Here is a 14,089-nt window from a genome sequence, read left to right as displayed (position 1 = left end):
ATGATTGATGGTTGTGATCATCTTTGTACAAAAATAATGGTTGAGGGACAAGGACAAAGTATCTGATACTGTAGGTACTACAAAACGAAGGCATTCTTTTTTTTTGGGTTTTGTACTTATTAGACAAAAATGAACAGTAAACAGTCTTAACCATGAAAATTACTTATACTGCAAAAGACTAAGGCTTATTTTTAGTATAATACAGAAATTCCATTAAGTTCACCTAGAAAGATTACAGTATAACAAATTCATTGTTCATCTGAATACAACTCTCTTTACTAATAAAGACACCTATATTAAGATAAAAACTAATAAATATGTAAAATTAAAATCATCCCTCAAATGGTCCTGAAACCAATAATACATTTCTTCTTGTAAAGTGTGTAGCCAAAACGGGGGTGTTTTTGGTGGGAAATGTTCCAAGTAACAAACTATCTTCTCCTCTTTTCACATCTGAATTTTGAGAAACATTTATGTCATCTTCATGGTTGTCTTCTATTAACTTACTAAAATCCCAAAGCTTCACACAGTTGTCTAATCCACCTGGTAATTAAAGAAGAAAAAAAATGATTAAATTTAACATTAGTAGAAAAAGCAAAGCTAAAATAGATTTATTACGGAAAAACATGTCATACACTAGAACATACATTGACAAAATCTATAATTATTTCTAGCAGCATAAAAGTGAATCTAAGATTACTGTTTACATGGGTTATATTTAGGCGTACAGAAAGAACTGGTTTCCAATAATAAATGGATTACTTAAGTATTGCCCGTAGATCCACTAGAAAACACCTTGAATCAACCAAATGCTATGGGTTGGTTCATATGTATTATTGTTACTTTTGACAGCATTACCCCTTTCAAGGTCACTCATGAATGGCAGAGGCATGGGACCGTGCCATTGCCATAGCAAGAAGGAAAATAACCTAGAGACTGACCATATATACATATGATCAGCACCCAAGCCCCCTCTCCATCCAAGCTGGGACCAGGGAGGGCTAAGCAAGGGCTACTGATGACAAAGGACATAGTCCTATACACTCCCTCAAACACCCCATCCTTAGCTCAAAAGGATGGTGAGGTTGCAGTTGCTAAAGGAACTAACAATTTTGAGCGGGACTCGAACCCTAGATTGGCGATCACCAGTCAGAGAGGTTACCACATACAGTAGATCATGATTTAACCTTAAAAATATAATTGGCTTCCATATAATATTACAATAAATATAATGTGCATATTTTAGTACACATCAGTCCAATTATGGAAATCATGGCAAAATTACTCTAAGGCCAACACAGCAGTCAATTACTTAAAAACCTTTACCAAACAGTTTATTAAATGAAAACCTTCACCATGACTACAAAGCAGCAGTAGTTCCTATGCAGATACAAAGTCATTTAATCGGGTTCATTCTGGGCAAAGCCAGTTGAAAAATTATAGAGGGTCTGGCTATCTAACCCTCCCTTGTACCTATTAGGTTGGAATGATGTTGCTCGAGACTGATCACTCGCTCGTCTTCTGGCCGCTGAAAAAATCGAACGTCAGTTACTGGCCTCCATTTTTCTCATTTAATCTTTCTCTTTTCTGTTGTGTGTATGTGTCCTCTGGTATTGAGGAACATACATGTAGGACCTGGTTGAGCTGCCGCCTTGATGTAGATTCTCATGTCCTTCGTGCCGTGGACATAGAAGCTCAACGAGTCAGTCCCGTTGTGTTGTACGAGAAGCTCCATGGCCGACGAAAGAAAAACGCTTAACGTGGTCGTTCTCCTTTGATTGCTTTGGCTTCATAGAAAAGCAAGAGGTTTAGATCTCTCAAACCCAGATATTCCCCTACCTGGTACTTTGGTTATCGTGTCTTACCCAAGACATACTAACGGAGAATGGTGACAGTGTTTTAATCTTGGAATTTGACAACGTAGATTCCCCCTGGCCCCTTTATGAGGGGGAGGATTCTACCTTCATCAATGATCCTTCGACACTGCTCTGGCTGATGGTCGCTGTCTACCAGCTGGGATACATCACCTCTTTTGCCATTATCTCCAACGAGCGGTCTTGGTTCATAAGAGCAGCTCTTTAATTCCTGACACAAGCCCTCAGAGCGATTTCTCATACATCCCAGAAATTTCTTCTCTACACACTGCGTACTCAGCCTGAACTTACACCGAAGTGCACACCCACCGTCTTGCCAACCATCTCGCCACTCGCCTGAACTTCCCCCATTTCTAATGTTAGGGATGTACTCCCCTGATGCCTCGGGGAAGTCGAGCATACCTCTTACCCTTTGAGGACCATTGAGCCTCTTCTTCCCTGATAGAGAGATTGCATTGGCTTTTTCTCCTCAGAGGTTGTCAACTCGGGCACAAATAGAGCAACATTTTATGTCATCCTACAATTCCTCACATTTGCTCTCTCACAAGTCTGTGGAGATGCATCTGTTGTTCTACAATCATTCCGAACATGCTATGCATCCTATGTTCACGTTTTGGATGAACATGAACATACAACTCGCCCCCATGTTTGGGTTTTGGCTGATTGTGCCGCTTCCAGTGTGTGCTCGCTCCCCAGCTGTTCGCCCCGTAAGTACTTCGTTCTTTCCACAAAAGACTGTCTTCCCCTTAGGTTAGAGGGAGATACTCACTGTTTTGCATATTCTCGACAATATTTGACCATTCATAAACACGATGCTTCAGTTATAGGATGTTCTCCCTTGCATCAATTTTTTGATAGGAAATGAAGAGTGGATCTTTATCCTCCGTTTCCTCGAGTTGTTTCTCCTACCCATAAGTTATAACACTGGTTGGTTGCTACTCCCCGGTGTTCAAGGCCTCAGGAGCTTCCCCAAGTTTATCGACATTGTCCTGATCCCCGCGTCTCCGCTTCAGATAAGTCGGAACGCTTTCAAGGACAGTATAAATTTACTAAAATAGATTTTCTCTCTTACTCCAGTTTAGGAGGATGTTAAGTCTTTTTTCCAAGTTTATAGACATTGTCTCGATCTCTGCGTCTCCGCATCAGATAAGTCAAAACGCTTTCAAGGAGAGTATAAATTTACTAAAATTGATTCCTCTCTTACTCCAGTGTAGTCTTTTCTTCCTCCTCTGACTCGACAGTTTACACCAACCTCTCCAGACCGTGTAGCCAGGGTTATACCATACCTCTTCACCCTACAGGTGCATTGGGAATGAAAGGATGTTTCAGAGAAGCAGAAGTCCTGACAGTTCCCTAAGCAGGAGACATCTCATACTCCACCTCCACGTTCTTCACAAAATAGGTCTTCCACCATCATCGACGACCCCGGAGTTCCTGCTCGAGGTAGAACCTTGTGTTCTTTTGGAGGTTCCTACTTCCGGCCTGTGGGAAGAGTCTTCTTTCAATAAGGTCACGAGCCTCATTCGATGAATCAATGGCTCCTCATGAAATTGAAGTTGGGAGATGTACCCTTATACTGTTGGGGATTTTTCCCAGAGACCGAGTTCCCAGCAGAACCAGAATCTTCCTTAGTCTCAACAGGCTTTTTGACACTTTGTGTAAATTCTACGAGCTGGAAAGCGCACATTCTAACTCGTTACTCATCGACTCGCAAGTTGCAATGTTCACCCAGGGGTGTTTCCTGACTGCCTAGCTAAGTAGTTACCTGCTTTTTCTGCTGACGAGCTATCTAACTTAGAAATGGCCTCGATGTTGGTTTTCCAGGCTTGTTCCTGGATACACCACTGATCAGAGCCAGTGTCCTATTTTGCAGTTTCCAAGAATCTATCGAACTCTGCTATTTCGATCCAATACGGAGACCTTGTTCGCTCCGGAGCCAATGGCCTGGAGTTCCTTTTGCACCAGAGTGCGTTTCTCAAGGGAAACTACGTAGAGATGCAGTCATGAGTAAGTTCATGCATCAGCTGGCTAGTAGAGACTCGCTAGCCCTACTCAACACCCGACCTTATTCCCATTATTATTATTATAATTATTACAAGCTAAGCTACAATCCTCGTTGGAAAAGCAGGATACTATAAGTCCAGGGCCTCCAACAGGGAAAATAGCCCAGTGAGGAAAGGAAACAAGGAAAAATAGAATATTTTAAGAACAGTAACATTAAAACAAATATTTCACACATAAACTGAAATATTTGCAGAAGGTGAAAAGAGGGAGAAGGATAGCCAAGCTACTTCAGGAAATCAGTGTCATCACATTTTTCTGCTCCTACAGCTAATTCATGCTTCACCATTATAGCAGGTACCTCAAGCATCATCTGCTGCCTAATAATACTTTACTCAGCACAAGAAATGAGGAGACTTCTTGCACACCTTGTGCTGCAGGGACCATCCCTCCCGAAAGAGTCGAAGATGTCATGGTGCCTGTTAGGGACGGCAATTCTCCAACTTACCGCCTGTTGCGGGATGCCTACACAAGTCACTGGACAAGGTAACAATTTCATGTGTCAGAACCCTGGGCAGTAGAAGTTCTGCAGTCAGGGTATCAAATCCCATTCATGGACTGTCACGTTACTCTGACCCAGACGCCGATGAACCTGACATTGTATTTGAGGGGATCGGAGAAGAATCTATTACAGGACAAGGTTCACAAGATACTGGAGAACAACAAAATTGAAGAAGTCTTTGCCAGGTCTTCAGGATTCTTTGGCAACATCTTCCTGGTGCAAAAGCTGACAGGAAGATGGAGACACCCAGGACAGTCATTTTCAGGCTATTCGACAGAACGACTTCCTGCTGTCCATAGACATCACCACCTGTTGCGGGATACCTGCAAAGTCATTGGACAAGGTAACAATTCCACGTGGCAGAACCCTGGGCAGTAGAAGTTCTGCGGTCAGAGTATCACATCGGGTTCATGGACTCTCACGTTCCTCTGGCCCAGCCTCCGGTGAACCTGATATTGTATTTGAGGGGATCAGAGATGGATCTATTACAGGACAAGGTTCACAAGATAATGGAGAAGAACAAAATTGAAGAAGTCTTTGACAGGTCTTCAGGATTCTTTAACAAGATCTTTCCTTGTGCAAAAGCTGACAGGAGGATGGAAACACCCAGCACAGTCATTCAGGCTATTCTACAGGTCGACTTCCTGCTGTCCATAGAACTTAAAGATGCTTACAGTACTTACAGATCCCAGTCCTTCCGAGGTCAAGGAAGTATCTGAGATTTTTCTTCCGAGGAATAATCTTTCAGTTATAGGTGTTGTGCTTTGGCCTGTCCATGGCATTGCAAGCCTTCCTCATCTTTTCTGGGGCTCATGAGATGGGAATCCGGCTCCTTCGATACCTGGGTGACTGGCTGTTACTGGCGGTATAAAAGATCAGCTTATTCGCCCAGAGACACACTTCTTGGATTTTGTCGCGATCTCGGAATCCACTTAAACCTTGAAAACCCTCAAGCAGTAGCAAGACGTCTTGTTCGGTATCTTGGCATGGATATAGAATCGGTCCAAGCCTGAGTGTTTCCCTCACGAGACAGAGTTCTTCTGTTCCTACAGATCGCGGCACTGTTTCTTTAGAAGGAATTCCTCTAGGCCCACCTTTGGTAGAAACTTTTGGAACATCTGGCTTCCCTGGAGAAGCTTGTTCCCTTCGGGAGGATGCATCTCAGATCCAAGTCTTAGTGGTCCCAAACATCCAGCCCACCATCCGCTTTGTTAAGAATGCCTTGAGATGTCAGATTATACCTCGCTAGGTGGATCCAGGAAAAGAACCTGTTTGTCGGGTCTCCCCTACAGGTCCCTCCTCCAGACTTCCTCCTGTTTTTAGATGCATCTCACCAATGGTGGGGAGCACATATTTGATATGGTTCAGATTTCAGGCCTTTGGTTGCACAAAGACAAGTCGTTCCACATCAATTACCTGGAAATGAAAGTGGCATATCTAGTGTTACTTCACTTCACAGATTACGTCAAGGATCACCCAGTAGTGTTGATAAGTTAACGACACAACTGTAGTGACGTACATCAATAAACAAGGAGGCTCCATGTCTCACCTACTTCATCAATTAGCAGTAGAGATACATCATTGGGCGTTTGCCTCAGCCAACTTTATCCTAAAAGAAAAAACCTGATAGCAGACATCTGAGCTGACTAGGAATGATAGTTGGTTTAGGATAGTCTTTGAATAATCAAGTGACAAGGGAACTCCTGAATATGGGGTTCCCCGACCATTGATATGTTTGCCACTCACCCCAACCACAAACTCGAGGTTTATTGTTCCCCAGTCCTGGACCCAGCAGCAGTGATGGAAGATGCCTTCCAAAACTGCTAGAATGGGCTGGATGTCTATGCCTTTCCATGTTCTGTCTGATCCGCCATATCTTGAATAAGAACAGAATGTCAAAAGACCTCAGAGTAACGCTAGTAGCGCCAAGGTGGCCTCGAGAAGTGGAGAGGTTCTGGATCTAATAGATCTGCTTGTAGAGGTTCCAAGAGAACTTCCAAATCAATTGGGCAACTCTTCTATGACAACCTCAGGTGAAAACATTTCACACAGCAGTGGAATGCCTGTCTCTTCATGGTTGGAGGTTATCCAGCACATCCTCCGAAGGAAGGGCTTCTTGAGACAGACTACAAAGCAACTTTCTGGATACCTTCGCAAGTCTTCTGCAGTGATCTACCAGGTAAAATGGTCCATTTTCTGCGGTTGGTATCATCAACGGCAGACTGCACCATTCAAGGCCCCTATTCCACTGATAGCAGACTTTTTACTTTACCCGAGGGAGGGGGAACTTCTCCCAGGCTATTGCTCAGCCTTGATGAAGAGTTTTGAACAGTTGTCTGCCACAGAAAATCAAAACTCTGACTTGGAGTGTGGTTAAGGTCTTATGATCCCTTAAAATGGCACCATATGAACCTCTGACTAAGGCCTCAGACCGAGACCTCACACTTGGATGGTCTTCCTCCTCGCTCTAATGTCATCCAAGAGAGTGCGTGAACTTCATGGCCTCTCTTATCTGGTATCACATTTCAAGTGGTGGAGAGAATGGTCCTTCTTGTTTGTACCTGAGTTTCTATTTCCTCAATCAAGGAGGTAATTGATATGGACAGTCTGCTACTATGACCTGTGAGAGCGGTTCGCTTCTACTTAAAGCAGACTAGTTACTGTCGTCCTGCAACTCCCAACCTTTATGTGAATACAGGTCATTTAAAAAAAAGTGACTAAGAACACTATATATTTTTGGTTAAGCGAAATAATCATGAGCGCATGGATCTTTGGGAGATGTGTCTACTGGGGGCCCTCCCAAAGTAAATGATAATCGTGGTATTATGGCAACCATGACTTTCCGCAAAAACCATTATGTAGATCAGGTACTTAGAGCAGGGGTCTGTAAAATGACTATTAGAAATTTTCTTGAAGACCAATGTTAGAAAATTGACCAGGTTTTTTATATGCTTCAAACTTAGACACCATCACCCTTTGGCAGACTTGGTCTGTTAAGAGTCTGGCTCCAGTGATCCGGTTTTAAGTCTCCCATATTTGCGGATAATGGGTGATGCCAGGCACTGGAATCGTCGGTGGGAGGGGCTAACTAACCCCCAGCCCCCACCCCCAACCCCGACCAATGTACGCTCACCTACAGAGAAGCAGCCCCTCTCTAATAGAGGACTGGTCCCCACTGAAACCTCTTCTCATGTTGAGCAACATGGGTTAGGAGGACTGACATCCTCTGATAAAGAGGTGGATAACTGGCTTGCTACTTCTTTGCAAATCAACCCTTCCAATGACGACCTGGAAACTATCAAGGACCATTCTAATGTTGTTCAAAAATCAAGTAATATGGGCAACATAAGGAAACTAAGAGTCCTTCGTGTTACCCAAATCCCAATAGATACTAATTATGATGAGCTATATAGAGCATTTAAAAGTTATGGAATGATATTGGAAATAAGAATGAAACTTCAAGATGATGATTGGGATTCATGGGTATCACAATAGTCATGATGAAGCACTTGATGCCATAAGTAACATGTATGTTAAAATTAATAATTTGAATATCAATGATGCTTTGTGATAAGGTACCAACAGACTTGGACGTATTGACCTGCCGACTGGTGTGAAAAAGATATTGATGTAGACAAACCTTCCCAAAGAAACCAAAATCACCAATGTCGCTTGTTGCGGAGCCTAAAGGGAGTACAGGGAATTACTTTAAAATCTGTAAATTTATATAGAAAAAGTAAGAACCATTGCTCCAGGTGATATATCCTGCTTTGGAAAAAATAGTTTCCTCATCCATGCCTAATCATTCACGCAGTCTGTCATATTATCTAACCTAAAGACAAGCAGTGACGATATTAAATTAGAAGTCAAACCCCACCTAAATTTTAGTTTTGGAAGGGGAATAGTTTTCAATAAATACCTGTATGAATTTACAGAAGATGAGATACTGGCCATGATTCCATTAGGAGTGCGGAGGGTGCCTAAATTTCCTGGAACATCAATGATTTATCCTTACTTTCCAGGATGCTGATGTACCTTTCCATATTGTAATTGAGAATGGAAGGATTAAAGTTCAACCTTTCAAACAGAAGTATCTATAGTGTTTCAACTGTTTTAAATTCGGACACCCTTCTATAACTTGTAAAAACAAAAAAAATTTGTAGCATTTGCTCCAAACCCTACCATGGAGAGTGTCTACTTAAGGCTACGTGTTTTGACTGCAACTCAAATAATAAATCCACCGTTATGAGTTGTGAGCTATATAAGTTGCTATACAAGTTGGAAGAAGCTGCCCTCTACAAATCTAGTGAGGAGCACATAAGTATAGGACATGCCAAAACACCACCGAGTAAACAAAACAGCAAAGGCATTAAAATCTAAAGGAAATTTACCACAGGAGACATTAATCCCACCTAGTACTGCTAGTAGTTATAAGAGAAGAAATACAACGTCTAATAATAAAGTACCGAATGACGAGGTAAGCATATTGCCTTTGGGGGCTTTGCTACGGTGTATTAACACTGGGACATAGCCCATCTCTATACAACCTTCGTACCCCATTACCAACAATAGTACTAACCTCTCTCAGGCCATGTCCTTGTCTGATTTGATGGAGGTTCCACTTGAAACCAAATTACCAGGTGCACTTGTAGTGGGGAAGCTGCAAAAACGTGATAGCTCACCACTTATTAATCGGAAAAGAGAGATCTCCATCTCTCTAACCCACTTCCATAAGAAACATTAAAATTATGACATTAAATAAATGTGATGTCTTGTCTATGGATGTTTCTAATCAGCTGGAAGACAACTCAAATAAATCAGAAGTTCAAGTTGAGGTCCACCAACCCCTCGACAATTAGATAAAAAGGACAAAAATTAAAACACAAACGCAAAACTCCAATATATCATGACCCTCTCTAATAAAACCACTGGGAAATAGTGTTAAATCAAAAATTGCTAATGGGATGACTTCTTCCAAGGTGTCTTCCAAAAAACAAACCATAGTTTTTCCTTCATTTTGCAATGGAATTGTCAGGATTTAAGGGCCAAGTATGAAGACCCTATGATCCTGATTCATGAGCACTTCCCCATAATTATGTCTACAGGAGAGCAAACTTGATCATAATACTCCTTGTCCTCGTGAATATATTAGTTATAGGACACCATATGATCACCGAGTAAGGAGCAAAAGTCTCATACGTTCGTCGAGATGTTCACCAAATATCTTTGTCTACTCATACATCTCTACAGGCAGTGGTTGTACAGATTGATATAGGGCGAAAATAAAAATTTGCTCTATGTATTTGCTTCAATATGATAACATTTTATAATAGTTTAGTAGAGGTGATTCAACAACTCCCTCAACCTTTTCTTTTACTTAAGAGATTTGAATGGTAGAAATCCTTTTTGGGGTGATGTTTAAGCAAATACGAAGGGCAATATTATATCATCAGTTGTGGAAAATGCAGAGGTCGGAATCCTTAAAACAGGAGAGCTCGCACACTTTCATATCCAAACAGGTACCTTGCCATGCACTGACCAATCGGTCGCAAGCTCTAATTGCCCTCTCAATTTCAATTGCAAGACATTAGATGATTGGCATACTAGTGATCATGCACCTATCATTGTAAACACCAACAATGGTCCACCTTTATAAAGATCGCCACGATGGAATCTTGATAAGGCAGACTGGGATAGATTTTGTGAGCTAAGCAAAATTGAAGAGATGGCAGAACAGTTTAAAAGTGTTGATGATGCCATAGACTTACTGAATGGAACTCTTCATACAGCAGGAGTCAATTCAATTGCCCAAACAACAAGGTTATTAAAACAACCACCAGTCCCCAGGTGGTCTTCAGAACTACTGCCCTGCACACAGCCACAAGAAAGTACTGAGGAGAATTTTTTTATATACAAGAAATGTAGAGCACAATTCCCTCGTGCCATGAAAGAAGCTAGGCGTCAGTCTTGGGTGTCATTTGTTTCTTCCATTAATGCTAGACGTCCTGCAGGAGTTGGTTCTCTACAGCAACTGCTGAGTGGCTACTACTGGTCCAATAGAGAAAGTAACCAGGGACCTATGTGTACAATCCTTAAGGAAGCGGGCAGAAGAGAAAAACTGAAATAAAGAGGAAGGCTTATAAGGGTCCAGTCTTGGTCTGGTCTCTCAAAACTGGCCTTAGAGGTATGATTAAACCTGCCAAAGTGGATAATCACCCCACCACCACTGACCAGCCCATCATTGAGACACTAAAGCCCCTCTACTGCATCAAAGTGCTGAACCTTCAGAGGAGTGAGAACTAGTGAACCTAGTAAAATGTGGAAAAGTCCAGGACTGCCGGATCATCACTGTGGAACCTTCATGATGTTGAGGTTGATCATCTTTTGTGCCCGACGTGCAGAGGGCACTGCTACACTTTGGAATACCCTTGCATGTGCTGAGTGGATGGGATTCTAATAAAGGAGGAAAATGAAAGCCAAGCGCGATCATTCTTCGGCTTTGTCAGCGCCTTCTTGCCTTCCAACGATGGGCTTCCCCACTTCCCCTAGAGAAGAAAGGAGGTCTACGCATCAGGACTGTCTACAGTCACCAACTTTGGACTCCCCAGCTGTCGAGCAAGCTCCGGCCGAAGCTCTACACAAGTAGGATTAGAAACGCCATGCTGCGCCAATGAAGCACTCTCCTGTGCTATCAAAAAAGAAATGCCTCCGCCCTCTTTGCCTCACAGGAGCATTAAATCCTATGATAAAGATTTAGTCTTCGAGGGTTCAGCTTCCTAAACAGAAAGTGAGAGCAGCAGTCTTTAGGTTTGTATTTGCGTATTAACACACATTTTTTTTTTTAAATTTGTTTACTGTAAGTTTTAGTGTCATATTTCCTTCCCCATACTCTTGATTCCAGAAGAGGGCATGGGAATACAACTTTCAGAGTGACATCTTGCTGATTATCTACATATGAGATCTCTCCTTTCTTGGCATGTTAGTATTATGGCTGAGATTCCATGGTACCAATATAAGGTATAAGGTATTTGATGATCAAGAGTTTTGTGTGGAAATTTTTGTTATAGAAATAAAAAATGTTTTTTTCCTTAGTAAAATAAATTTTTGAATATACTTACCCGATGATCATATAGCTGTCAGCTCTGCTGCCCGACAGAAAAAACCTACGGGCGGAATACGCCAGCGATCGCTATACAGGTGGGGGTGTACATCAACAGCGCCATCTGTCAAGTAGGTACTCAAGTACTCGATGTCAACAAGAACCAATTTTCTCCTCTGTCCACTGGGTCTCTATTGGGGAGGAAGGGTGGGTCCTTTAATTTATGATCATCGGGTAAGTATATTCAAAAATTTATTTTACTAAGGAAAATAACATTTTTCAATATTAAACTTACCCGATGATCATATAGCTGATTCACACCCAGGGGGGTGGGTAGAGACCAGCATTACATGTTGACATTATGAGCTAAGTATTCCGTATTTCATTTTAGCAGTTATTCAAAATAACAAGCATAAAATAAATAAGTACCTGGTAAGGAAGACGACTTGAACAATTACTCTGCCTTTTTAAGTACGTCTTCCTTACTGAGCCTCGCGATCCTCATAGGATGCTGAGCGACTCCTAGGAGCTGAAGTATGAAGGGTTGCAACCCATACTAAAGGTCCTCATCAAAACCTCTAATCTAGGCGCTTCTCAAGAAATGATTTTGACCACCCGCCAAATCAAGAAGGATGCGAAAGGCTTCTTAGCCTTCCGGACAACCCAAAAATATTTCAAGAGAAAGATTAAAAAGGTTCTGGAATTAGGGAATTGTAGTGGTGGAGCCCCCACCACTACTGCACTCGTTGCTACGAATGGTCCCAGAGTGTAGCAGTTCTCGTAAAGAGACTGGACATTCTTAAGATAAAAGACGCGAACACTGATTTGCTATTCCAATAGGTTGCGTCGAATATACTTTGCAGAGATCTATTTTGTTTAAAGGCCACGGAAGTTGCGACAGCTCTAACTTCGTGTGTCCTTACCTTCAGCCAAGCTTGGTCTTCCTCATTCAGAAGGGAATGAGCTTCTCGTATTAACAGTCTGATAAAATAGGATAAAGAATTCTTTGACATAGGCAAAGCTGGATTCTTAACTGAACACCATAAAGCTTCAGACGGGCCTCGTAAAGGTTTTAAAATAAAACTTAAGAGCTCTTACAGGACATAATACTCTTTCTAGTTCATTTCCAACCATACGATAAGTTTGGAATATCGAACGATATTGGTCAAGGCCGAGAAGGCAGCTCGTGTTTGGCTAGAAAACCAAGTTGTAGAACATGTAGCCGTTTCGGATGAGAATCCGATGTTCTTGCTGAAGGCATGAATCTCACTGACTCTTTTAGCTGTGGTTAAGCATATCAGGAAAAGAGTCTTAAAGGTGAGATCTTTCAGGGAGGCTGATTGAAGCGGTTCGAACCTGTCTGACATAAGGAATCTTAGAACCACGTCTAAATTCCAACCAGGTGTAACCAAACGACGCTCCTTCGTGGTCTCAAAAGACTTAAGGAGGTCCTGTAGATCTTTATTGTTGGAAAGATCTAAGCCTCTGTGACGGAAGACTGATGCCAACATGCTACTGTAACCCTTGATAGTGGGAGCTGAAAGAGATCGTTCTTTCCTCAGATATAAGAGGAAGTCAGCTATTTGAGTTACAGAGGTACTGGTCGAGGATACGGATACTGACTTGCACCAGTTTCGGAAGATTTCCCACTTCGATTGGTAGACTCTAAGGGTGGATGTTCTCCTTGCTCTAGCAATCGCTCTGGTTGCCTCCTTCGAAAAACCTCTAGTTCTCGAGAGTCTTTCGATAGTCTGAAGGCAGTCAGACGAAGAGCGTGGAGGCCTTGGAGTACCTTCTTTACGCGTGGCAGACGTAGCAGGTCCACCCTTAGGGGAAGTGTTCTGGGAACGTCTACTAGCCATCGAAGTACCTCGGTGAGTTATTCTCTCGCGGGCCAGAGGGAAGCAACTAGCGTCAACTTTGTCCCTTCGTGAGAGGCGAACTTCTGCAGTACCTTGTTGACAATCTAGAACGGAGGGAATGCATATAGATCTAGATGTGACCAATCTAGTAGAAAGGCATCTATATGAACTACTGCTGGGTCCGGGATAGGTGAGCAAAGTATTGGGAGCCTCTTGGTCATCGAGGTTGCGAAGAGATCTATGGTTGGCTGGCCCCAGGTGGCCCAAAGTCTCTTGCATACATCCTTGTGGAGGGTCCAATATGTTGGAATTATTTGTCCCTTCCTACTGAGACAATCTGCTATTACATTCAAGTTGCCTTGGATGAACCTCGTTACTAGTGAAAAGTCTAGACCTGTTGAACAGGAGAGGAGATCTCTTGCGAACTCGTACCATGTCAGAGAGTAGGTCCCTCCTTGCTTGGAGATGTACGTCAAAGCAGGGTGTTGTCTGTGTTCACCTCCACCACTTTGCCTTGAAGGAGAGACCTGAAGCTTTTCCAGGTCAGACGTACTGCCAGTAGCTTCTTGCAGTTGAAATGCATTGTCCTTTGACTCGAGTTCCATAATCCCGAGCATTCCCTACCGCCTAATGTCGCACCCCAGCCTACGTCCGATGCGTCCGAGAAGAGAACCTGGTTGGGAGTCTGAAC

At 42.6% G+C, this 14,089-nt stretch overlaps 1 protein-coding gene across 1 annotated transcript in view; it reads right to left on the bottom strand.

Moving 5' to 3' along the window:
- Positions 1 to 93: 93 nt before the first annotated feature.
- Positions 94 to 14,089, bottom strand: part of Taf5 (TATA-box binding protein associated factor 5) — a 570,605-nt gene continuing 556,609 nt past the window's right edge. The window contains exon 13 of the mRNA XM_068366349.1: positions 94 to 543. Coding sequence (XP_068222450.1) covers positions 332 to 543 — 212 coding nt within the window. The 3' untranslated portion in view covers positions 94 to 331. The remainder of the gene's footprint in view (positions 544 to 14,089) is intronic.

Source organism: Palaemon carinicauda, chromosome 44, assembly GCF_036898095.1.
Source record: "Palaemon carinicauda isolate YSFRI2023 chromosome 44, ASM3689809v2, whole genome shotgun sequence".
Taxonomy (NCBI): Eukaryota; Metazoa; Arthropoda; class Malacostraca; order Decapoda; family Palaemonidae; genus Palaemon; species Palaemon carinicauda.
Note: the sequence above shows the minus strand (reverse complement) of the source record. Positions and strands in the feature narration are given on the sequence as shown.